Genomic DNA, 26,593 nt, shown 5'->3' on the forward strand with positions numbered 1-26,593 from the left:
AAATGGTCTTGCGCCGCATTATCTAAGTGAACTGCTAGTGTCTTATGATCCACCACGCCTACTTCGCTCAAAGGATGCTGGCTGCCTGTCAGTACCTCGTATCCTAAAAACTACAGCTGGGGGCAGAGCTTTTTCTTACAAAGCCCCAAAGTTATGGAATAGCCTTCCAAATAGCGTTCGGGACTCAGACACAGTCTCAGTGTTTAAGTCTAGGCTGAAAACCTATTTATTTAGTCAAGCATTTTGTAAATAGATCTGGGAAGGACTCATGGACGTAGAGCATTATGGTGAACTGGTATGTTTAGATGCTGTCTTCCCAACTCTCACTGATCACTCGGGTTTGTTGATGGTGAAGTGTTTGGTTGCTCTACATCCCAGTGCGCCCTCATGTCCGTGTTTTCTTCTGAACCCACCCTTTTAGTTAGGCTGTCATAATTAGTCCTGCCGGAGTCCCTGCTGCACTACACTAAATATACATTCACCTCAAACTTTATCTGACTGTGAATACAACTAACTGCAATCTCTCCTCTTCTCTCTCTTTCCCTCTCCCTCTCTCTTTTCCCTCTTCTGTCTCTCTGTCGAGCTACACGTCATTCCACCCTTTGCCCTCTGGACCTGTCTGACTCGTCCTGATGCCCAACTTCTGGCTGGAGATCTCGTCGCCTTGATCCACCGTTTGCCCTTTGGGATGCGTTTGGAGACTGGATTGGTCACAAGCTACTATGATGTCGGTCCCGGCCTCTGCGGACGTCGGAAGCTGTTTTAACATGCTAATTATTTAGCTGGGGCTAATTTTTTAATCATGCATCACGCTTCATTCCATGTGTAACGTGTGTGTTTAGTAGAGACGTCAACCATCAGCACGTTAGAAATATAGTGTCTGTTGATGTTTGGGACTTTGGTGAAGATCAGATCACATTTCGAGACCAACTGGAAAAAAGTTCACTTCCTTTTTCTTGCCAGTGTAAATGACACTTCCCAAACAGGGATGAGTTGTAATAGCCAGTTGCACGGAGGTAGAATCTTCTTAGAGATTTGTAATCCCCACTCTTTAGTCTCTGTGTCGTCTCTCTGTGACACGGCAGGAGTTGTGTGTTGGCAGCATGTAAGTCAAAAAGAAGAGAAATGGCTTTAATCAACATCCAGCGTGTTGGAGTAGGAGCTTTTATTTTTCATAGCTTGAAGCTTTCCAGGGAAAAAACACCATGATTGTCTGGACACACACACACACACACACACACACACACACACACACACACACACACACTTTATGCCGTTCACCGAGGTTCACTCAGCTGCTCACCATGATTTGAATTCAGTCTAATGACGAAGCTTCGCTGTTTGTCAGTCAAATCAGCTGCAGGTGGACTGAGCTCAGCTCCCGAGCTGAAACCACCGTCGTTCTCTCAGATAACACGTATGACTCATGTTTTATTTTCACTGATGGACCAGTCGGAGACGAGTGTAAGAATGGACTCTAACCTGGAGCCATCAGTGTATCTCTGGACTGAATGACGACTCAGAGTTTTCAACCTGCACTTGAAGAGACTATAGGTGAAACAACACACAGACGTTCACCTCGAAGGTAGAAGGTATATAGCAGCAATATTTAATATGCAGGAGGTGCAGGTTTTGTAAACTGACCTGGGCCAGTTCCAGGACCCCGAATGAGTCCGGGGTCACTAGTTGATTGATAACAAGTGCTATAAGAGCCCTGACTCCCACCCAGTGCCCGATGGGACTGGCTCCAGCTCCCTGGGTTGGTTGTTTGCACAGTTCTGTATCCAAGCAGAGTCATTGAAAGTTGACTGGAATGGAAACGTGCACAAGCAACACAGACAAGTTAAGAAGGTTTTGGGAGAGTTTCTCTAGAAGTGGACTGGAGTCTGTGCATCAAGAGCCACCAACTGTGGTAGTCCTGGTATCCAGCGACTCCAGCTTCTTATCTGGGCCTAAGAGAAAAACTGAATTAGACCGGTGCTTGTTTCAGTTGAAAGTAAATCTGCGTTTCGTTTGGATATCAGAGCCCCAGGGTCAGGAGGAGGGGTGGCAAAGCACAGAAACCAAAGTCCAGTGGGAGGTTTATACAGTCTGTGGTGATTTGGGGTCATGACACCTGCTGGTGTTGGTTCATTGCGATTTATCCAACAGCTCCTTTTCTAGCGCCAGCCCACAGCCAAACCTACCACTAACTGGTTTTCTGAGCACGGTTCTGTGCTACCACTGGCTGACGGAGATCAGATCTTCAGAGTCCAGTGCTGGTGTCAGTTGGGTTTTCCCCACAGCTCCAAAGACATAACGACGACTCATTTCCCGGTTTCAGCACTGGAGCAGCTTAAAAAACCCAACAGCACCAACCACCGTGTCCAATCTACACTCAATCATTTGTTTTCCTAATGTTTTACACCTTGACCTCCATCTCCACACCCTCCACCGAGTCTCTCCTCCTTTGCCAAAACCGTGCGTCCTCGGAAAACCCTGCTGGCAGCTTGATTTGTATTCTCATCATCCAGACAGACAGACAGACAGGCTGAGTGTCACGAACTGCTCCTTCTGCTCCTCCAGCGATGACAGAGGAAGGGAGGGACTGAATGAAGGAGAGGACAGAGCGGGGGAGTGAGAGGAGGAGCCACGCTGTCAAGGTGAAGCGATAAACCTCTTTTTATTTGCCTCAACGTCCAAAACACGACACGCAGCTCCAGGGACGAGAGAGAGACAGAGGAGAGAGAGGAGAGAGAGGAGAGAGAGCCGAGGAGCTGCTTTCCCGTACCGAGGGGTAATCTGCCCGGAGCCGGCGGCCACCGGGCTGCACAGAGGGGGGAGGACAAGCGTTTTTACCCCCACGTTTTGGATTCAGTTTTTTTAAAGTGGATCAAACTTGAACGGAGCGCAGTGAGTCTGGTGCGTCATCAGAGGTGAGTTCCATCCTGATATGACATTCAAACAGGGACCTGTGGAAAAACCACAGCGACCAGAATGTTGTTGAGGGTTTTATTACCTGCGCTGTCACCTTATCTCACCATGTCCGCGCCTCGGGTTTAAAATATTCATTTACGGGCTTCCTGCTGCTGTTCGTCTCTCCAAGAAGCCCAGTGTCAGAAGAACAATCCTTCAAGAGGCATTCGTGAAAACAGCAGTGCGTCTGAGAGCTTGCGTAATGTAGGCAGGACCCTCAGGCTGCGCTGTGGAACAGAGACGTCGAGGGTTTGAAACTACAGACCTCTGCTCAGCACTGGCCGCTCTTTAATTTGAGAGGTCATGTAGGATGTAGGGGGGGCAGAGACTTAATGACTTTATCTGTGGGGAATCCAGTCTTGCACACGGTAAGACCGGTTCCAGTTCCAGACCGGTTCCAGTTCCAGGACTTTTTATCTGAAATATGAAAACAAAGTGATGAAGATTTTTTTAGACCTAATTTGTCAGTGGAGATCTAGAAAGACTTACATGGGGCAGCAAAGTGGGGGCAAGAGGTTTTGTTTGTGTGGCAGAACCTCCAGAACCAGAACCAGGTTTACGTGGTTTAGTTAGGAACAGAACCGTTGGGGTGGTGTTTGGCCCTGTAGCACAGTCTCTGACATTAGCTTTGTTATTTCAGTGCACGTTGTTCGTTGGGTTCTACTCCACATATCACTGTCAAACAAAGATCTGAGACGGCTGCGAGGTCCGCTGTGTCAGGTATTAGAGGTATTATTTGGGTTTAGGGCAGGAGCGAGGCCCACAGATCCAAACCCAGCCTCCTCCCCACGGTCTGTCCGTGACTTTTGCTCCTGTTGAAACTGCTGCAGCCACTAGAGGTCATCTGGTTTTCACAAAAACCAGTGTCCTGGAACCAATCCCAGCTGAGTCTGGGTGAGGTCACCAGTCAGTCACATGCAACACATGACACACGCAAACAAACAAACAACATTAATCAACGTGCAGTTTAGAGTCGTCTTTCCACCTTCGGACTGTGGGAGGAAACTAGAGAACCTGCAGGAAACCCACATAGACACAGGGAGAACAAACCTCCCAGTCCCTGCACTAACCACTGTCAAGAATACTGGTCACGAAGAAGAAGAACGAGTCCTCGGCCTTGTCTGTACGTTTTGGGGGGATCCCTAATTTCACTCCTTACACATTTGTTTCCAGAACGTTTATTCTTCCTGGTGTTCGTAGCTTTTCTACCATTTCACGGCCAAGAACTTGCTTCACATCATGATGAGAACCTTTGAGTCATCAGATCCCCGTGCTCACCTCGTTAGTACTGTACCTACACACAGTTTCCAAGCATGAACACATTTGTTAAGCAAAGATCAGATCTGTGCAAGCCACAATCTCCTGAATCAGGCCCCAGCTACAGCCACTGTTTCAGTTTGGCTCCTTTGTACCGTGCATGTCAGTGACCTTTATTAATCGCACTGAAGAATGCAAGAACACCTGCAGGAGAAATCCCTTGGTACCCGTTACAATCTGGTTCTTTTTATCCAACACCAACCATATGCGGGTCCAGTGATCACGTCGGGTTTGTGCTCTGAAACGTGCTGACAGATCTGCTGAATAAAGAGATCAGCCTGTTTTTTTATATAAACTGGACTTGATCAACTGCTGAGTGGACCTTTCCTGAAACGTGTACAACTGAGATTTTAACATTTAGTGTTCTGAAATCTTTGTGGTGGGATTAATGACGTCAACTGCAGCAAAATAACAATAGAATATATTGGATTTATTGCATTTTAATAAACAGTGAAGGTGTTAAGTTGAAAGTAATGCACAGTTAGTTAGTGAGTTAGTGAGTTCATGCTCTCTACAGATGAACTTTTCCCTTCAGAACACACTCTACGATAAAGTGGCCTTTAAATGTTGAATCAGGCAGTTTTAGATTTTAAGCTAAATCTTTCTTTTGTCCTGTGTCCAGCACGAGATCGACAGGATTTCAGACTGTAGTCCACAAGACAAAAATAAAAGAGGGGTAAAAATAGTGTGTGTGTGTGTGTGTACACTGTACATTGGTGGGTGAAGGTCGCTGAGCGCTTCTTTTGACGACTGGCTCGGAGGTGTAGGGAGTAAACAGAAGCTCTGTTCCACACCGGTGCTCAGCAGCCGTGTGACCTCACAAACTCCCTCTGCTGATTCATTACATATCACATTAGTGGGATTTTTAAAGGTGAAAAAACAAAGAAAGACATAAGAACATGACATCAATGCACTATAAATGTAAGTGTGCACTTCAGAAACAAGAGAACACTCCCAGTAGGCGTCGATTTCAAATCGCTGAAGATGTCATGTTGTCGTTTTCGGTTCAGTTGATGAGTCAGGACTGTTAAGAGTGTTTCAAAGTGAGGGTAATTGCCTCAGGCAGTGTTCACAGAGGAAGGGATGAAATATTACACTGACACTCTTGGCAGTGTTTGGTAACAACATAATTCCCACTTTTATTTTGGTTGTAGCTGAGAGAGCGAGGGGCCTGCAAACAGGCAGTTTAAGTATAAAACAACAGCCTGTGACGCACATTTCCACCTCACCAGAGTATCTGGTTGCTCAGCTCTCAGCCGTGCTAGTGACTGTTTGATGGTCTACTTAAAGCCTTATTAGGATTTTACGTATTTTATGATACATGCAGTGAAAAATAGGACAAGACACGGTGTCGCAGTCGGTTACAAGCAGCCCTTCTGTTGATTTAAGGCTTTGATTTGCTTCCTGTCAGAAGGAAGCGTGAGCACATTAACCCCGGCTGCCTGTGAAATAAAATGTGAAATGACCGCATCAGCTCTCTAATAACACTTGGTAATATGTCAAGTCACTGCCTACATTATTCATGATCAGTAGCTGCTAGTAAATGCATCCTGCAAACACCTAAACTAGCTGTAGCTCACTAAACTGTAAACTTGTTAATAGACACTGTTGCTGAAACACTGCCAACAGTAGCTTCTTCTGGAAAACCATCCCAACCAAACATCACAGTTTCAGAGGAGATTCCCTAATAGACGGGAGGGAGGCTCTTCTGCATGAGTGTGTTTTCAGTCATGCTTGACCGGCCATTGGCTGTAAGTACAACCTACAACATTCTGGTCCCTTCACATTTCAATTTGTACCTTGTACCTCGTACCTCGTGCCTCATGCCTCATGCCTCATGCCTCATGCCTCATTCCTCGTGCCTCATGCCTCATGCCTCATGCCTCATGCCTCATGCCTCATGTCCCTCACATGAATCAAGCCAGTTTCCTAGACTTCGTGGTCTTTTCTGTGCATTAAATACGCAGGTGTGTGCCTAGTTTGCGTAATCATCTCAATTTGCCACAGGTGGACCCTTCTCCTCCGAAGCCTAAGTTTATCTGAACGGGAACTGAATCATTATTGTACAAGTAAAAACACAGACCTGAAGTGGTTCATACAAAAACCATTTTTGTTTGCATGTAACTGACAAACAGCAGAAGATTGTTGAATCAGAAAACAGGAGAAACTGTGGATTTGAAAGGAAACCACACAGTTTAACGATAACAACAAATAAATACAAATAGAAGAAGAATGTGTCAGCTACGGTGTTTATCTGCTTTGTGTTTGGATATTACCACTGGATGTCAGGAGTGGATTTCTGTTTGGTTCAATGCTTCCGTTTTCTCTGCCGACTCTGGTCTGATTTTACTGGAACTTTGATTGAACTAAACTAATGTCCATAGGCGTCTCTGCATCATTGCTGTGAAGTACATATTTGTCACTCCAGTGAGAAATACCTGTAATTGTTTTGCAAACTCTGTTTTGATCCAGCAAAGGTTTTGCAGACACCGTGCGCTAATCAAACTGCAGACATCCCACCAAACTGGACGGACTAATCAACAACACTACAATTAGTTTGTCCTTGTTACAACGCGTTATTCGTGTGCTCTGTTTTCTTCTATCCAGATGTTCCTCCTGAACCAGTTAATGCTGATCAGGAATAGAAGTGTGCTGGCTTGTTGAAGCATAAGAAGGGAACAGCATGTCTTTGCCTGAGGAAATTACCGAGTGTATTCCAGTGTTAAATAACTACTGGAGATTCTCAGTCGTCCAGGTCATGGTTACTTAAGGAACCTCACGCTCTTTGCCTTCTCCTGCTTACTCTGCTTCAGAATGACAACACAGTGCCACCTAGCCAAATAAAAGCATCGCCTTATCCTAAGGTATTTCAAAGTCACCTGAGTGTTGTGTGATAAATCTACAGAGTTATTACTTTTCTAAATATTTATGAGCGAGGCCGGAGAATCTGCACTCTTACATACGTCATGCTCTCGCTATTAAGGCTAAATGTTGATTTAGGCTGAAAAATACTGAGAGACAACTTGAAAGCTCCTCAAATGTGTTAATGTAACAAATACAGACAGTTGAAAGATGGTTTAGACTTTTGTTTCATCCACGGTACAGAAATATTTAACATGTACCCAAAGGTTCAAACCTTGGAGGACAATGAGTTCCAGTTGATAATGTAACATCGTATTAGTGAGTCTGGCTCCAGAGTCATCAATATATTCAAAAACACCCCTTTTGGACAGGCATCTTCAGTTCAACTTCTCCAAGACAGACATTCTCGTCTTTCCAGCTGGACCTTCGAAACCGACATCAGCATCAGCACTTTCAATTCAATTCAATTCAATTCAATTTTATTTGTAGAGCGCTTTTTACAATTGACATTGTCACAAAGCAGCTTTACACAACCAAAGTACAGTACATGAACAGTGAATGTGTATGAATCATGAAATGAGATTGTCCCTGATGAGCAAGCCGAGGGCAACGGTGGCAAGGTAAAACTCCCTGAGAAGGCAACAGGAAGAAACCTCGAGAGGAACCAGACTCAACAGACTCAACCCATCCTCATATGGGTGATTACATGCTATGTAGGCAGCAGGCAGTCCAATATAACTTTCAGGAATGTAGCTTCAAAAACTCGACTTTGGCTTGAGTCTTTTTTTTTTATTTTAGTTCGTGTGAGTTTATCCTGCTCGTGTCATATACATATATACAGAAAGGCTGGACTTGGTCATTGATCTTCGTCATAGCTTTGGCGTTTCTACCCACGAATAATCCTCTGCCTCTGGTGAGTACAGCATCAGTGCTGAAGGGAATGGACAAATCATTGCTTTTCATAAATAAAAAAATGTAAATTCACTTGATCATTGAATATTTTCTCTGCTCTGTGAAGTGTGAAACTGAAGGTGCTAATGCTGCCTGAACAGCTGAGAGTTGTACCCACGTGGCCTTTGCTTTGTTTTCACTGCTCTGACTTCTCACTGTGTGGAAAATGTCCTCTGATAATCACTGATGATAGCCTTTTCTCTTTTTTTGTGTGTGTGAGGCAGAGTACCGCTGGGATCTGAGAGGGAAGACTCTGGCATCCTGGTGGTGTAGGCGGTCCCCTGACTCCGACACCCTGCAGTCCGAAAGAGAAAAGCTGTTTCACTTTGTTCAGATGAACGGGTCCAGCATCACCTCTGAGGTTTTTATTTGACCCACAGAACAACTTGCTTTTAATCTCTTCTCTTGTTGGACCAAGGTTCTGCCTCAGAAACCCAATGATGCCATCGCAGTTTTATTATCAGAAAAGAGGAAAATGATTCCAGCCGTCACCCTTTGAGAGAAACTGACAGAGTCGGGTATTAAAGGGAGTCTGCTGGAGCCTCTAGGAGAAGTGAAATGGATGTTTGCTGCTGAGTCTGCCTGTAGACCTGTGGAGTTACAGTGAATTGTGTTCATCCTGGGGTTCAGACACATTTCCATCTAGACAAGGAACTTTTCCAGCTGCAGTGAAGCTGAACGTTTGGAAACACAAAGTAGATTTTTTTAATTATGCTTGAGTAGCTTTGAGTCATAAATTTACCTAGCACAAAGATTCTTTGAACATATTCACTGCTGTTAATATTCCTTCTTTACAGACCGTTTAGACTGAACTCCTCTTTTTTACTTCCCGTTCCTGCTGTTGGCACAGTTGGACAAACTGGTTAAAATCACAAGGCATAGTTGCCTTGGAAGCAGCAGCACAACTAACTTTTGGCATTCAGGTCTTTTAAGCATGGTTTTCCTAGGAAAAAAAGAGATTGTATTAAATAAGAAAGCTAATGCATATGATTGCACACTTTAGCGAGGAAGGAGCTTTTTTTATTGACATCCAGACCATCATTAAAAAATGCTGTATCTGCAGACGTGATGGTTGTTTCCAGCTGAATTTTACATTATTGAACAGTTTTTAATTTAACTTTCTTTCTCTTCAAGCCTTATTAAGAAGGTCAATACTGTTTTTTCAAGCATCTCCACAAAGTAAAGCATTTGAAATGTTTAAATTTTTGAAGTATTAAGAAACAGGTTCATAATTATGAATCATTAAATCACAACTTGAACTGACTTCAATTCATCAGTATTCAAATCAAGCAGCTGAAGCGGCCGTCGTCACTGAGCGAAGCTCTGTGTGCCTGCCATTATCACCACTTATCACTGTAGTAGTCGCCACCTTGGATTACAGCCCAGCGTAGAGCCATAACAGTATTTTATCAGTGAATGTAATAAATGCACCTGGAGAAAGAACTCACCAAGATCCACAGTGTATACAGGACAGCAGCGTACACCCCATCCTGCCCACCTGAAACCACCTCTTCCGGCCTCGGGAGGAGCTCACTGGCCGTCCCGTTACCGCCATGGTGATGTCACAGGGCACCTACACCTTCCTGGCCTGTTTCGCCGGCTTCTGGTTGGTCTGGGCCCTGGTCGTCATGCTGTGCTGTTTCTGCAGCTTTCTGCAGCGCAGGCTAAAGCGCCGCCGCGAGGAAAGGCTCAGGGAGCAATGTCTGCGAAGTGTAGAAATGGAGCCGCTCAACTGTCAACCAGCAGGATTCCCGCCTCCTCCACCTCCGCCCCCACCACCACCTCCACAGCTGCCCAGGGAGCCACCTCAGTTCTGCCCTCCACAATCCCTCCCACCTCCAGTTCCTCTTCAGGTTCCTCATCCCATGCCACAAGCGACCTGGGTCAGCGTGCCAGGTAGCGTAAAGAATTCATTTATTTTTCTACCGAGCGATTTTATGGAGATTTTCCCTCCTTCACAGGTCAAAATGAGATTAGGTGAGAGAGTTTGTTCAAGGTTTCTGTGGATTCAGTGATCAGCTGTAAATCAGTGTTTAGCTGATAGTGAAAAGTTTCTGACAGAACTTGTACTCTCAAATATCCTATACTCCTATTGTATTTTACAGATGAGATATTTATTTGCTGTGTTCTGCTAATTAGGCCCTGTTGATTAGGGTGGGAGCTCTCTCATTCCCAAAGTGCCAAATTTCAGTGGTTAATTTGCACTGTACACACAAAAGCACAACACACATTAACATGATCTGTAGACAGAGTAATATCTGCTTCGATGTCCTTGAAGTTATGGACTACAGAAGGATTTTTACATACTTATCCACTGTGATAATAATGACACAATTTTTTTACCACCACATGTAGCCACTGCACTACCATCTTCAACTTACTGACTTCCTTTCCAGGAATGACTTTCTTGATGTCAACCATTCCTGCTTCAATTTAATTCTACTTGAGTAGACACAGTCAACCACCAGATCCTCTTTTCTACACTTTCTGATTTGTGTCCTACTTGTCTGGATGTACCTTCAAGGTATCTTGTCAGGGGCAGGTTTCTAACTCACTGCCTCTCTACTGGAGTGCTGCAGTGCTCGGTTTTTGGTCCTCTACTCTTTTCCATCTATACTACATCCCTAGCTTCCATTATCCAGTTGCTTAGGCTTTTTGTATCATTGCTATGCTGACGACACATAGCTCTTCCTGCCTTTTCCATCGGATGACTCCACTGTGACTCCAGTGTTTGTCTACGCATCTCCACATGCATCGACGGCATAACTGCTTGGATGAGAGAGAGGCATCTTCAGCTCAACTTCTCCTAGACAGACACTCTCGTCTTTCCAGCTGGACCTTCGAAACCGACATCAGCATCAACATAAGGTTCCCACTAAGTCTGCCTGAAACCTGGGGGGGAATCAGCTGAGCTTTACCAACCACATCTCCTCTTTCTTCACATCACGCAGATTTTCCCTTTTTGACATCACAAAGATCAGAGCCTATCTTTCAGACTTTACAACACGACTTGTTGTTCAGGCTCTGGTCATATCTGGTCTTGACTACTTCAGTGTCTTACCGACGGTGTTACCAGCTGCTCCATCAAACCTTCAGACCGATAGCAAACTCAGTGCAGGTCTTCTCTCGAGCAGAACATGTTTTTTTGCTGTTGTTTTGTTTCTTAATCTTAGTAAAAAACTGAAGAACATTTGGCTGCAAACAGAAAAGCAGGGGAAAGGAGGAAGATTACATTACACTCTACAGTGAGGGAAAAAATTATTTGAACCCCAGCTGATTTTGTAAGTTTGCCCACTAACAAAGAAATGATCAGGCTATAATTTCAATGGTAGGTTTATTTGAATAGTGAGAGACAATGACAAAAAAAATCCAGAAAAATGCGTTTCAAAAAGAGTTATAAATTAATTTGCATTTCCATGAAGGAAATAAGTATTTGTTCCCCTATCTGTCAGCAAGATCTCTAGCTCCCAGTTGGATGTTATACAGGTAACGAGCTGACATTGGCAGCCCTCTCAGCTCGTTACCTGTATAAAAGAGACCTGTCCACAGAAGCAATCAATCAATCCAGATTCCAAACTCTTCACCATGGCCAAGACCAAAGAGCTTTCCAAGGATGTCAGGGACAAGATTGTGGACCTACACAAGGCTGGAATGGGCTACAAGACCATTGCCAAGCAGCTGGGTGAGAAGGTGACAACAGTTGGTGCAATTATTCGCAAATGGAAGAAACATAAATTAACTGCCAATCTCCCTTGGTCTGGAGCTCCATGCAAGATCTCACCTCGTGGAGTTTCAATGATAATGAGAACGGTGAGGAATCAGCCAAGAACCACTCGGGAGGAACTTGTCAATGATCTCAAGGCAGCTGGGACCATAGTCACCAAAAAAACAGTTGGTAACACACTACGCCGTGAAGGACTGAAATCCTGCTGTGCCCGCAAGGTCCCCCTGCTCAAGAAAGCCCATCTACAGGCCCGTTTGAAGTTTGCCACTGAACATCTGACTGATTCAGAGGAAGACTGGGTGAAAGTGTTGTGGTCAGATAAGACCAAAATCGAGCTCTTTGGCATCAACTCAACTCGCTGTGTTTGGAGGAGGAGGAAGGCTGCCTATGACTCCAAAAACACCATCCCCACTGTCAAATATGGAGGTGGAAACATTATGCTTTGGGGGTGTTTTTCTGCCAAGGGGACAGGACAATTGCACCGCATCAAAGGGAGGATGGATGGGGCCATGTACCGTCAAATGTTGGGTGAGAACCTCCTTCCCTCAGTCAGGGCATTGAAAAGGGTCGTTGGGTACTCCAGCATGACAATGATCCAAAACACACGGCTAAGGCAACAAATCACTGGCTCAAGAAGAAGCATATTAAGGTCATGGAGTGGCCTAGTCAGTCTCCAGACCTTAATCCCATAGAAAATCTGTGGAGGGAGCTTAAGGTTCGAGTTGCCAAACATTGGAGAGGATCTGCAAAGAGGAGTGGGCCAAAATCCCCCCTGAGATGTGTGCAAACCTTGTGGCCAACTACAAGAAACGGCTGACCTCTGTGATTGCCAACAAAGGTTTTGCCACCAAGTACTAAAGCACATTTTTCGAAGGGATCAAATACTTCTTTCCTTCGTGGAAATGCAAATTAATTTATAACTCTTTTTGAAACGCATTTTTCTGGATTTTTTTTGTCATTGTTGTGTCTCACTGTTCAAATACACCTACCATTGAAATTATAGACTGATCATTTCTTTGTTAGTGGGCAAACTTACAAAATCAGCTGGGGTTCAAATAATTTTTTCCCTCACTGTATGTCAGATTTTTTTTAGTCTCCAATACCCAGCCTCCATGTCTTTGCCTGCTGGGTAGCGTTCCCCCTGCGGGGCATCATAGTGACAGCTGCTGCTGAGGCGTAGGCAGTGACTGTGGAGGCCGAGCAGAGACAGAGCGAGCAACAACACGGCTGGGATAAACTAAAGAAGAAAGATGAGCAGAAAGAGGCAACTTGGGGGAGAGTGTAGAATCAGCCGACAGGGGGGAGCCTCCTGGCTTCCTCCTGATAATGGTTTGTTAGGGCCGTGCAATCAAACCACAATCCAACTGCTGCCATGGTGAAAAAACCTACACACTGAATAAGATGGTGGAGGACAGAAAACTGCGTCTCTTTTAAAGAGATGCTTTTAGTAACTGGGCCAAACCAAACATTTGTTGGACATACAGAGTGCAGGACTGTCATACCCTGTTTTTCCTTATAGGACAACTTTAGACCAATTAAACTGACAGAGAGAGTATGATTGAGCAGGACGGCCTGTAGCAGTATAGGTGCAAGAAGCCGTATGTCATTGTCCATGGAATTACATATTTATCCGTCAGTAAAAGGTGCCCAACATTGTTCTCTGCGACAACTCCACACAACCACGTCACACCCTACAGAAGCTCAGGTGTGTCTGATTTGGCTTCGTGGAGATGTCACACACTTGAACATCGACAGCAGCTTTCAGAGCCTGTCTCCTACTCACCAAACAAATGTAGAATGTAGTGCCTGTTATGCAACCTTATTAAATCACTGTCACAGAGCAGCAGGACTGATACATGTGTCTCTAGATTTAGTGGAGAACGGTGTGCATTTGCACAGCAAACAGATAATCTACTGTAACCACATGATACTGATACTGTACGATGACATTTTTCCCCTCACCTATAGAGTACAACATAGGGATCTACCTGGAAAGAGATCTGGCTGCCTCATATTATAGGTTCTCGTTTATCATTAATTCATTACTAGGAAGAAAATATGGGAGTGATGAAAGATGGGTTTACATTTAATTCAATTTAATTCAATTCAATTTTATTTGTATAGCGCCAATTTACAACAGAAGTTATCTCAAGGCACTTTACAGTGTAAGGTTTAAGACCTTACAGAAAATATTTATACAAAAAATTATAGAGAAAACCCAACAATCCCATTTGAGCAAGCTTTAGGCAACAGTGGAGAGGAAAAACTCCCTTTAGAGGAAGAAACCTCCAGCAGAACCAGGCTCATAGTGGGCGGCCATCTGCCTTGACCGGTTGGGGTGAGTTGAAAGAGAAGAGAGAAAAGAACAGCAGGCAATAAAGACAACAACAAGCATCAAGAACATTGGGCAGATGAACTGGATTCTGGAGATGTACAGCTCCAGGCCGAGGATACAAAAAAAGTACAGAGAGAGGGAGACAGAGAGGAGGAAACACAACTAAAAGAGAGAGAAGACACAAAGTTAATGACATGCAATGGTGGCATTTGCATTGATACAGGAGAAAGGAGAGAGGAGAGGAGCTCAGTTTATCAGTGGAGGTCCCCCAGCAGAATAACCTATATCAGCAGAACTAAGAGATGGTTCAGAGTCACCTGATCCATCTCTAACTATAAGCTTTATAAAAAAGGAAAGTTTTAAGTGTAGTCTTAAATGTAGAGAGGGTGTCTGCCTCCTATCTATCCGATAGATACGATTTAAACCACTCTAGTGCTGTTCCTTTGATTCCAATGACATGTTCCAGTCTGTGTAATAAAATGTTGTGATCTATAGTGTCGAATGCAGCACTAAGATCTAACATGACGAGTATAGAGAGTAGTCCATTGTCTGATGCTAGTAGAAGATCATTAGTGACCTTTACCAGTGCTGTTTCTGTACTATGATGTACTCTAAATCCTGACTGGAAATCTTCATACAAGTTATTGCTACGCAGGTGGTCGTACAATTGCTTAGAAACTATCTTTTCAAGGATTTTAGAGATAAAGGGCAGATTGGATATTGGTCTATAATTCGCTAAGACCCCTGAGTCCAGAGTAGGCTTTTTGAGTAGGGGCTTGACTACAGAAACCTTAAAAGCCTGTGGTACGTAGCCTATTTGTAAAGACAGATTGATCTGATCTAATATGGACGTGCTGATCAAAGGTAAGACATCCTTGAGGAGTCTAGTCGGGATGGGATCTAAGAGACATGTTGATGGTTTAGAGGAATTAATTACTGAAATTAATTCAGAATGATCTACAGGGAGGAAGCAGTCTAAGTACGAGCGTGGATCTAGAGTTGTTGTACAATCCATGCTATATGCAGGGAGGATCTGATCAATTTTTTCTCTAATAGTTATGATTTTATTTGTAAAGAAATTCATGAAGTCATTGCTGCTGAGAGTTGACGGAATACTAGGGTCAACCGAGCTATGACTCTTTGTCAGCCTGGCTACAGTGCTGAAAAGAAACCTAGGGTTGTTCTTATTTGCCTCTATTAATGAGGAGTAATATGAAGTTCTAGCTTTACGCAGGGCTTTTTTTATATATTATTAAACTATCTTTCCAGGCTAGGCAATATTCATCTAAATTGGTGGAACGCCACCTCCTTTCCAGCTTACGTGATTTCTGCTTTAAGCTACGGATTTGTGAATTGTACCATGGAACTAACTTCCTCTGACTCACTAGCTTCTTTTTCAGAGGAGCAACAGTATCAAGTATTGTTCCGAGTGAAGCACCAGTACTATTAACAAGATAGTCCACTTGTGCTGGAGTAACATTGAAATAACTGCCTTCCTCTGTGTTGGTACATGGCTCTGAAATAAAAGATGGAATCAGTTCCTTAAATTTGTCAACAGCATTTTCACATAAACATCTACTGTAGTGAATCTTATCTGTAGGTTTAGTAAAGTCTGGTACTGTAAATTCAAATGTAATTAAGAAATGGTCAGATAAAAGAGGGTTTTGGGGAAAAACTATTAACTGATCAACTTCCACACCGTATGTCAGAATAAGATCAAGGGTGTGATTAAAACAGTGAGTGGGTTTATTTTTTTTAATTTTTTTACTTTAAGGGTTAGGCCCAGGTTGCAAACGAAGGGGAGACATGATTCATGTGCACCAGTCCTGGTCAGACCTGAGTCACTAGGGTCACGTGGCAAGGTTTACAGAAGGCAACAACAGAATGACTGTGGTGTTTCTTAGGGGTAATAGGAAGATTTTATTCATATAAAGTAGCTATTTTTATATTTTAATCATATCGTCAATATGTTCATAGAAAACAGTATTTTCTGTAATTGAATTCCTTTGTGGTTTAGTTTAGTATAGTATAGAAACTAGAATTTGTAGGAGACGGTTGGAGATTTATGCGCTGTGAATCTGTAATGACTGTGAACTTTCTACTTTCTACTGGTTAAAAATCAATGAATCCAAACTTAAAAGCTTCCTGCTGGGAACACATGAAAGTTCAAATCACACACTCTTATATTCTGTTGCCTTTAGCTTTGATTACATCACGTATTCACTGTGGCATCATTTCAATCAGCTTCTGCAATATCACAACATTTATTTCTGTCCGGAGTTGCATTAATTTTTCACTAAGATCTTGTTTTGATGATGGAGAGTCAGACGCTGCTCAAAGTCTTCTCCAGCACATCCCAAAGATTCTCAATGGGGTTAAAGTCTTGTACAGTTTGAGCCTGATGAATCCTGTCATTGTCGTCTCAGAATATCTCTGTGTCATCAGGAAAGAAAAAGTCCACTGATTAATAACCTGGTCCCTCAGTATATTCAGGTAGTCAGCTGACCTCATTCTTTGGACTCATAACGTTGCTGAACCTGGACCTGACCAACTGCAGCAACCCCAGATCATAGCACTGCCCCCACAGACTTGTACAGTAGACACTAGACATGATGGATGCATCACTTCTCTCTTCTTACCCTGATGCTCCATCACTCTGGAACAGGGTCAATCTGGACTCATCAGACCACATGACCTTCTTCCATTGGACAGTTCTTAACCCAGTTTTAGTAGTTTCATCAATCTCCTTAGATGTTTTCTTTGATTCATTCCAATAATTTGACCTTTCTGAAACAGATAAACATCTTTTCGACCACAGGATGTGTCTTCAGAATTGAGAAGCTACTCACTGCATCAGTTTGGGTTCAATAACTTGCTGGCAGCTGAAACTTAATCATCCATGCAGTAATTATCCAAAAGGAGGTTCTTACCTATTTGCTTAGTTAAATCCAGGTGGGGACTTATTTTTGGACGTGCAGTGTACATTTCAAGTGTGCTAAATATAATTGAGTTTCAGAATTTAAACTGTAAAAACATCTGAAATGGTGGATTTAGAAAAAACCCCACATACTGTATTTCAGGAAGAAGTAGAATTCTGCAGCTTTGAAGAAGGTTTTTAGCCTCTTTGGTTTGGTTTAGCTCTGATCAACCAACAGCTGCCCAACACCAAATAAAAAGTCTGAGTTAGTAAGTGGCAGCTAAAGAACCAGATATTTTTCTCCTGGGATGGGGGCCAAACCTTAGCTAAAAGCAGAGTAAATATTGGACATGAGGCAAAAATCCAAGAAACAAGCAGAACCTGAGGATAGCAGCAATAAGAGGCTGGCAGAACATCAGCAGCGTCTGAGTTCAGTGAAGTTCATGTTAACTTGTCTCATGAGAATACCAGTTTACAGCAGTACTAGTACAGTTTATGTAGGTACAGTGGTGCCATGAACTCACAGTGAAATATCATGCCAATGTTTAGCAGTTATGTTTTTTCCACCTTAGTTTTGGGAATGTTTTATCGTTGAAATGACGTCAATTCATCTTACTGTACTGAATGATGACAGTCCTAAGGATTGTTAACAAGATCAGGTGTGGAACTTCCATTCTTACTTCATCGCTACAGCTCATCTGACTGGGACCTCCTCCTCCTCGGAGGTTGATTCACTAGTAGTCAGAACAAGACAGTCATGAAAACATTTTAGCGGTATAATTGGTTGTTTGCCGTTTCTGACATCAGAGATATGATTCAATCCAATATTGTTTGCAAGATGGTGGATGCTACAGAGAAGGAAACTTGCTTTCTGACATGTGAAACTGTGAAAGCAGATAGTAAAAACATTCGAATTTGGAAAGCGGACTTCATGCATCACTCAGCTGTCGTCCCACACAGGCAGCGAATGCCACTCTGACAGGCTTTTACTTCAAAGTTGTGACCCACACAGGATGTTCACACTGGGAGCATTTCAGACCAGTGAGTGATGATTCCTCCTCTGCAGCTGCAGAGTTCTGAACCAGACAAGGATTGGTTTCTGCTGTTAAAATTAAATTGTTGCGCGATGGTATGACGAGGATGACACGATGAAAGTGTGGGAATGGGAGAAAGGGAAGGAGAAGAAAGGAATGAGAGATGAGATGAAACTGGAGAAACATTATGTAGGCAGAGGAATGAGATTAGACATGAGGTAAAATAAGAGAAGATGAGGTCATGAGATATAAGATCAGGATTAGACGACACAGCTGAGATGAGAGAAGGTGGAGATAAAGTGACATCAGATCAGAAGAAGTTGGACGAGATTAGAGCGAGAAGACACGAGAAAGAGCACAACCCTCCTGTGGGAACATCAGTCCCATTTGTTTCTTTAAAGTCGTCCTGGCAGCTGCTTGTGTTGTTTACAGCAGAGAGATCGATAGAGGAGTTAGCACAGAGCTGCCACACAATGACTGACTGATCCTGGAGGTGTGTGCTGGACCCTGGCCAAGAGTCCAGAAATACATCAGATCCATGGGAGCAGTCCAACGAACAGCTGTTGGTGTTCATGACAGTAAGGTTCAGGCCGAGGAGTCATAAGTAATGGAACACATACAGGTTTTTGGAGTCAAGTCAAGATTTTCCGCTTCACTGTAAGGATAGGTGTGTAAGAATGTCATTCAGGTGTCAGCTTTGATTCATGTGAGTTATGAATTGTAATAGTGACTGAAAAAACTTCTGAAAGCACTACTCTTCATATGTCTTCATATGTTTATTTTTTATTTTATTAGAAACTGCAGGCCTACACTTTCCTACCTTTACCTAAGTAACATAATGAATGCAGGACTTGTAGCAGAGTATTTCTCCACTGTGTTGCTGCTACTTTTACTGAAGTTAATTATTTGATGGCTTCTTCTAAACAATACAAATGTGTCTTGTTGCACATGCTCACTTCTTTCACGTTTTGTGCAGTTGATCCCCTTCATGTCGTTCTAACCATTCATTTCTCTGCCAGGACTGATTATGGTCACAGAAGTAGAATTTCCATTGAGTGTAAATTCTCTCTATGTAATTTTAAATTGCAAGCTGAGAAAACGTAAGAAGCACAGCAGGGAAACTAGTATTTTTCCATTTCCCCTGTTGTCAGAGTAACTGGAACATTTCAAAAAGTACGAATAACTTTTACTCACTTGCAGAGAAAATGAGATTTATTGTGGCCACATCCACACACAGCATCAGGACTTGAGCTCAGATGCTCATTTGAAAAAAGTTTCATTTCAGGCTTCTTTTCTCTCTAAACAGAGCCCGTGCAGGAACCTGACTGGATGGGTTACTGTCAATATTTCAGGCCCAGTGAAATTTCTGAAAGCAGGAAGAGAGGTTGCAAGATATTGATCAGAACCTGTGTAGATTCATCAGCCTGAGATAGACTCTGCCTTCAGTTGTTCCAGAAACCGCTTTAAGAATGATGGCCTATGGGGGCTTTATCATCTTTTTCTTTATACTGACAATACTTTGATAAATTGACTCTGCAGTCTTAAATTATTCCCACAGGCTTCCGTCAGAGCCGATGGAGGATATGTTAGAAAGACTGCAGGAGTTTTACAAGAGATGTTTTTCTCTTAGTTTTGCTGCCGCACAACTAATTAATTGACTTGTTACTTTTCTTTTAATGTCAGCGTCAAACTAGAATTTGTGTCCAGCTACTGACATGATGCACTTCTACAAAGAAACATTTCATCTTTTAGCTGTGTTACCCTCAGTTGTATGTTTGAAGAAAAGAAAGAAATGACCTCAACAACATTGCAGAGCTTGACCCTAATTGATGACCCACCGTAACAGCTGCAGGTGTTTCTGATAAAATCAAGTTGCAAATGGACACTGAACTGAGAACTGCTCAGACCACTGCTGGTCTGTCCTTCAGTGGAAATAGCAGCAGGTGTGACCAGTTTCATTAGCTGACAACAGGTGAGGCTGTAAACAGAAGAAGCTCAGAAGAAGTACATACAATCAGTAAATATAATTTGACTGACGGCATCAGACTGAATTGTCAGAGCAGCTTTTGGTCTTGATGACAGCCGTCCTGTGTTTTTAACTAATTTTTGTTTAGATTCACAACAACACGGCTCTGGAGTACGTGTCAAAGGGTCGACTTTATGGACAAAGCATACGTGTCTGAAATCAGTCCCACATTGACTGCTGCCTGCTGCCTGCAGCACACAATAGGCAGGAAACAGATTGTTTAGCATCATTGCAGTCTCACCTGATTTTTACATCGATAAGAAGCTTTCGATTTTTGGTTTGTTAGCAAGGAGCAGATAAAGTACATGCTAAGGATACACAGAAGCATTTAACACACATTCAAACCAGGTGATATGACATTTCAATGACCTAGGTTTCCTGTTTAACATCTAATTTTCATAAACAGGAATAAAAATAGTGTTGATGTATATTAACATGCTGCAGTGCAGGTCCTCTGCTGGAAAGGATGGAGTCTTCGGACAGGCAGCAAAATGGAAAACAACAAAGCCTGAAATGAAGTTTGATAAAGGAGATTTCAGTGTGTGTGAGAAAAACAGAGAGATGGTAAGAAATGGGTTCAGATGGGTTGATGTGCTTTCTACACGGGGTCACGTGTCCCAGCAGGCAGTTGTTAGTTACAGTCTTTGGCTTGTGACCCTGACTGTTAGGTGACGCTCTGTGAAACACTGGGAGGTTTCATTTGCCCATTACGAGTCATGGGATGATGTCAGAGTTTTCTAGACTCTGTTGATAGAACCTATTCACAGCTGTGATACTGTTCAGTTGGTTAATTCTCATTTTCTTTTTTCAGACTCTGATGTCTTTGGGAAACCACCCTGCTATGAGGAGGCAGTCCTGATGGAGGATCCTCCTCCACCCTACAGCGAGGTCTTGGCTGACCCACGAGGGGGCACTTACCTGAAGCCTGCCCCGCTTCGAGGAGTGCTGCCGCCTCACAGGGAACACCAGGATCCTGCTCCGGTGTTCACATCCGAGACTAGCAAACCTCCTGCGGTGACTGTGTTTCCTGATCGAGGTTACTCCTCTCTGATACGCCTGCCTTCATCCCAGCGCTGGGACTCGCTGGGTCACCTCTTGTCCAACATGGACCTGAACCACAACGTCACCCCACCGGGTGCTCGCTCCCTCCATTCTGCACGCTCCTTTCAGGCTGCTGCTGCGATGGCTACCATGCCCCGCCAGGAGCCCAGGACTCACCATAATGGACTTGAGCTGCGAGGTGGAATACAGGAACTCCAAGAGGGCATACAGGGCCTGCAAGGAGGGATACAGGGATTTCAAGGGGGCTTACAGGGGCTTCAGGGGGTCCATGGACTGAGGGGACTGGAGCCCAGCTGTGGCCTACCAACAGCTTTCCCACTGCTGGGTCGCAGCACTGCTGTCTAAGCCTAAATGCTTTTTGCCAACCTGTAAGTTGGTCCATCCCTGAAGAGCTTTCAGGAGGAGATCTTTAAAGACAGACTTTCTGTCTCTATACCTCCTCTGCTGCTTAGTGCTTCTAGCCACTGCCAGAAGCAGGGTTTTAATTCCCTAAAGAGCTAAAAGACGGTCAAAGTGCTGCACGGGCGTCAGAGTTCAGTTTCCTCGTGCTGCTCTGTGGGCGAAGGGTGCCACTTACCCTGCTGGGACTGTGGCTTTCATCTCCGTGTGTGGGAACAAGAGGAAATTACACTCAGTACTGTTGAGTCACCGAGGTATCCTGGTGTCATGAAGAAGCTAATTGAGTCAAGGTTCTTTTGAACAACAGAGGAGGAGAGCAAAGAACGATTGAGCAGATGGAGGAAGAGCAACAAACGAGCATCAGCCGTTTCCATACCTTTCATCCACAAACACTGTCGCCCTCTCATTCTGTCGAGCCCCCTCTCTCCTCTTACTGCGGCGGTGCAACCTATTGTACCAGTGTGCTGTTGCCATGGCGCCCGGGAACGGTCTGTTACCCACGACGACCTCTCCTCTTTTAGCTGCTCTGATTTTTGTAGACTGTTTACAGTTTGCCTCTTCCCAAAGACTGTGAGTATTAAAATGGGAACATGTGGTCACCGTCGATGGGACCGGAGCACAGAGGCCAGTTTACACCATGACAGCCAAAATGATGCTAAATAAAGTACAACAATCTGCATTTTGTAACATACCGTTGTCTTTAACCAACCTGGAAGTTGGGGCCTCTCGCTGGTCACAGGATAACATTATTGTGAGAAACCTCATTTTTCACCTACAGATTTACTATCATTTTTTGAAGCTTTGTGACAGATGCCTCTTATCTTTAAATAAAATTGAAAACATCTTCCCCTGAAAGGCGTCTTCTAATGTATGTATTAAAGGCACACAGTGCTATACTAATGCTGTTTTATTGGTGTCACAAACACAGCACTGTGTGAAGGTGGATCTGCCTTTATTGTAGGTGCTGCTTCTGCCCGACGTGGAGACAGAGGGGAGGTGATGGAAGTGAGGAGGAATCATGTTCACAAGACAATTCTCTAAGTACCAAAACACACTGCTACATCACTAATATGGCTCAGGAAGGGTTCAAATTGTGTAGCAATATTCGATCTGGGTTTTTTATTAAAAGCTGTTTGGCGGTGGGAGATTCTTGGTGCGGTAACTGACTAAATCTGTTAATGAAAAATCAGATGGTTGATTAAAGGCTGACATTTTTCTGCTGTTAGTAGTCAGTTGAAAAAGATTTCTAGAGCTGTGGAGTTGTACGACTGACTTTGTAGAGGTCTTCTGGGTTCTACAATTATGAAGTTCTAAGGTTCTAAATTGTCAGAGTCACTGCAGTTCTACAGCAGTTTAGCTGTTGTAGCCCGAGCTGCAGTTTTATTTCTGACTTTTTTTGTCTGGGGTGATGAAGTTCTGGAGTTTCAGAGTTCTCTAGTCTGTGGAGTTGTAGATCCCAACAGAATTTCCCGTTTGTGGCTTAAGGCCTAATCTTTAACCGCCTGGAAACGGCACACACCTTAAGACTGAGTGGAGCATGAACAACATGCTTAATGACAATATTACAAACCGCCAGCTTGTACTTTTGGGAAACTGTGAAAGTTAAATCCCACCTAAAAAGTGCTTTTTGGGTGAGATCCTGGATTGAGAGGCGTGGACAAACCTCAAGTTGGTGAAAAGGGGAAATCTCTGCATGTTACAATCTAACATAATGCTTTGCTGGACTTGGACCACAGTCCTTCATCAGTTCTCAACACTGCATACAACTAATCTTCCTGCTTATTTAACATGCATCCAAAGCTGCAAGATGTCAGTCTGCTGTCAGTCATCTTATTCTGTATCTTATTTTGTATTACGTGACTACACTCATGTCTCTAGGCTGATGATTTGTAATGTAGATGATCAAACATCACATGTGAACACCTTCAGAGAAATATTTCTTGGCCTCAGGGAAACTGAGAAATGCAACTGAATATGAGCATCTCAGTTTCAAAAAGGGCATTTCACCACAAAGACGAGCACCTTGATGATAATGATTCATTCTGTGAGGTTACATAAAGAGAGAGAAAGAGACTGTGCTGGACCCAGGAAGATCCTGACTCATTTGACATGTCCACGCGTTTCATTGTTCATGCTGATTTGTATATTGATATATGGAACACGCGGCAGGCTGTTTTATAATTAGATGCACGTGACTTTGATGGCAGTGACTTTACGGAAACGTCCAACATAAACGGTTGAATTTAGAAATATACATGAAGCCAATTACTACTGCAGCAAGTTATGATGTTCTGATGTAATACGAGTTATATCCAGTATATTACTGTATATCAGCCCTGCTCTGTGAAAGGTTACTGTAAACAGCCCACACGTTACGCTGACTGTGTCCAACAGGTGTAGAAATAGAAACAGAGTCACTGTGGTTTGATCATGGAGCCAGCACAGTTTGGAGGTGTTAAAGTGACCATCAGCAAACTGAGCCCAAGTAGATGAATCACAAAAAGTGACTCATTACAAACTTACAGCTTTTTGTGTCCAACTAACGACACACTCCCCTTTTCTGTGTGGTACTTTTCTTAGGACTATGTGACCTCCTGTAACTGTGCACACTGACGGTTTAAATTCTACTTTTCCAACTGGTTTGTTAACACACAAATGCGTCTTTGCTGCTCATACTGTGTGTGCCACGTCTTTATTCCTTTGTGATGCAGAGGAGCAGCACAACAGGCATTTTACTTTCAAATTAGTAATTTTTGTCAGAGACATTTGTCGTGACAGTTGTAGGAGTGCAGCGAATACACATTTGAACCAACACTTCCCAGTTTCTCCTGAACATCAGTCTGAGAGTTCCTGATGTGATTTAAATCCATGGCGTGGTTAGTGTTAGCTTTTTTCTCATTTAAACATCTTAATGCACGTCTCCTTGTACAGTCCCTGACAGGGGAAAGGTTGAGACACTGACGAACACACTGCTGAGACTTTGTCCTATCTTGACTCACTTCTCTAATGTCAAGGCTCAGGTGCACCTCTGAAAGTAAAGTATACGTTGCCTGGCAACATGCTCAGCCTTGTTTACGTGTGAGAGAACATTAGCCCAACCCCCCCAATACATCGCCACGGCAACAGCTCAGCACTACGATGTAAATCACGTATCCTGTACCTTTAATAAATACCTGTAATTCTGCAGTGTTTTCTTTTTGTACATTTACAGGCTTAAAGAGAAACCTGCCAACTGCTGGGTTTGACCCAACAAGTTTCCACCGCTTTTTTTAAAACTTGAAATCTGTGCTTCCAAAACTGAACATGCGAAATCCACTCACATCAAGATGTGAGGCATAAAGTAAAAATCCTCTTTCATTTCATTTCAACTCTTCAATTAGTTTGAAATTCAACGAGGTTAAAGTTTATTGGATGTGACAGTACCTTTAACATTCTGTGGGATTGTATACGGAGAGTAAACCTGTCTCTTGGAGATTTAGTCGCTGTTCTTGTCTGTGTGAGTTAATGTCACATTCTTGAACTAGTTGGAATGGACTCAGTGGAGCTGCCTCTAAATGAAACGGTAACTCCTGTACTGTGGTTTCTGGATCTTTTCTGTTAGTCTGTGTGAAGGAAGAAAAAGGCTGAACAGGGTCCTTTTAATAACAACTTTTAGCTTCCACCTTAACTGAGCCGCTGTTGGCCAGAGAGAAATATTTTTACCTATACATTAGTGTGGTGACAACAAACTCCCCTGTTGTTACAATTGATGACGCTTTCCTCCTCTGGATTTTTTTCTGGCAGTCAAGCTGTTTACCCACAATTAAAGAGGAAGCAATATTATATTATAATGCAATATAATACAATATTATGTTAATAAGAAAAGGAGGCAGAAAATGAATTAAAAAAGAAAGAACTTCTTTAGGGGCTGACAGGAATGAGTTATTCTCGGAGGGACTGGTGGTAGAAAATGTTTCTTTTTGTGGTGAGAAGACAGAAGTGCTTGTTTTCAGGGGTGACAGGAAGAAATATAAAATTTGATTTTAGCAGCTGACGGTGAAAGGTTTCTCTTGTAGGTGGTAATGAGGAAAGGTTTTACATGTACACGACAGGAAAGAAAAACTGATTTGGTTTGGGGGTGATGTGACACATGTAGATGTGTTCTAAGTTGTACATGGTTTAATGGTGACAGAAAAAGTTATTCTTGGGGCATGTGGTTGTTCTTGAGTTGTAGTATTTGTCTTAGACGTAATGTAACAGATGGGGGAGGAAGTTTGAAGGTGATGTAAACTATGTGTCTCAGGTGAACAAACAGCAAAACAGCAGAGCTGGTGAACAGGTGAACAGGAAATGTTGCGTTTACACAACAAACCTTATGTTAACAAAGAAAGAATGAACACTGCTTTGTCCTGAAAATCATTTTCTGGAACATGTACGCCATTCATAAAAATTAGCTTAAGGTAGAAAGCTGATAGTAGGAACTTAACAGGTGATAGGCTCAGTGATCTGTCTCAGCAACTTAGTGAATAGGTAAAAACCTACAACAATAGCAGCAACAACATAAAACATAATTCACTCAGACTAAGAAAAATTTTCTCTGCTTGTGGAAACATATTTGACGTTGTTGAGCAATGAAGTAATCCTGCACCTGCATCCTGGTTTTCCACAGTGCAGCAGAATTTACTGAAACCTTTATAAACTATTGTCTTTTTGATAACTGAGGTTTAGGGTTTGATCAATTTTGATAAAATCTCTGTCACATGCTGACAGTGCAGTGTTTCATGGAATCCACTTTTGTGTTTTTTTTTTCTGTGAACATGTTCTGAGATAACTTACTACTAACTTTCCCAAACCTAACCCTCCTAACACCTAACCCCAACCCTCCTAACACCTAACCCCCCTGACACCTAACCCTCCTAACCCCTAACCCTAACTTTCCTAAACCTCCTAACACCTAACCCTAACTTTCCTTATCCTCCTAACACCTAACCCTAACTTTCCTAACCTTTCTAAACTTTCTAACCCCAGGTTT

At 43.2% G+C, this 26,593-nt stretch overlaps 1 protein-coding gene across 3 annotated transcripts; it reads left to right on the plus strand.

Moving 5' to 3' along the window:
* The first annotated feature begins 2,686 nt into the window (after positions 1 to 2,686).
* Positions 2,687 to 24,768, plus strand: LOC113169593 (proline-rich protein 7). Of its 3 annotated transcripts, none has more exons than XR_003299568.1 (4): positions 2,687 to 2,915; positions 8,310 to 9,981; positions 20,933 to 22,450; positions 22,544 to 24,768. XR_003299568.1 is itself a non-coding variant. In XM_026371141.1 (3 exons), exons 2-3 carry the CDS (start codon positions 9,639 to 9,641, stop codon positions 21,526 to 21,528), a joined length of 939 nt encoding a protein of 312 aa, XP_026226926.1. In that variant the 5' UTR covers positions 2,687 to 2,915; positions 8,310 to 9,638; the 3' UTR covers positions 21,529 to 24,768. The 3 variants fall into 3 exon arrangements, 1 of the variants encoding a protein (XP_026226926.1); XR_003299569.1 differs by having other exon boundaries at positions 20,933 to 22,333; XM_026371141.1 differs by having other exon boundaries at positions 20,933 to 24,768.
* The last annotated feature ends 1,825 nt before the right edge of the window (positions 24,769 to 26,593 follow it).

Source organism: Anabas testudineus, chromosome 14 (assembly GCF_900324465.2).
Source record: "Anabas testudineus chromosome 14, fAnaTes1.2, whole genome shotgun sequence".
NCBI lineage: Eukaryota > Metazoa > Chordata > Actinopteri > Anabantiformes > Anabantidae > Anabas > Anabas testudineus.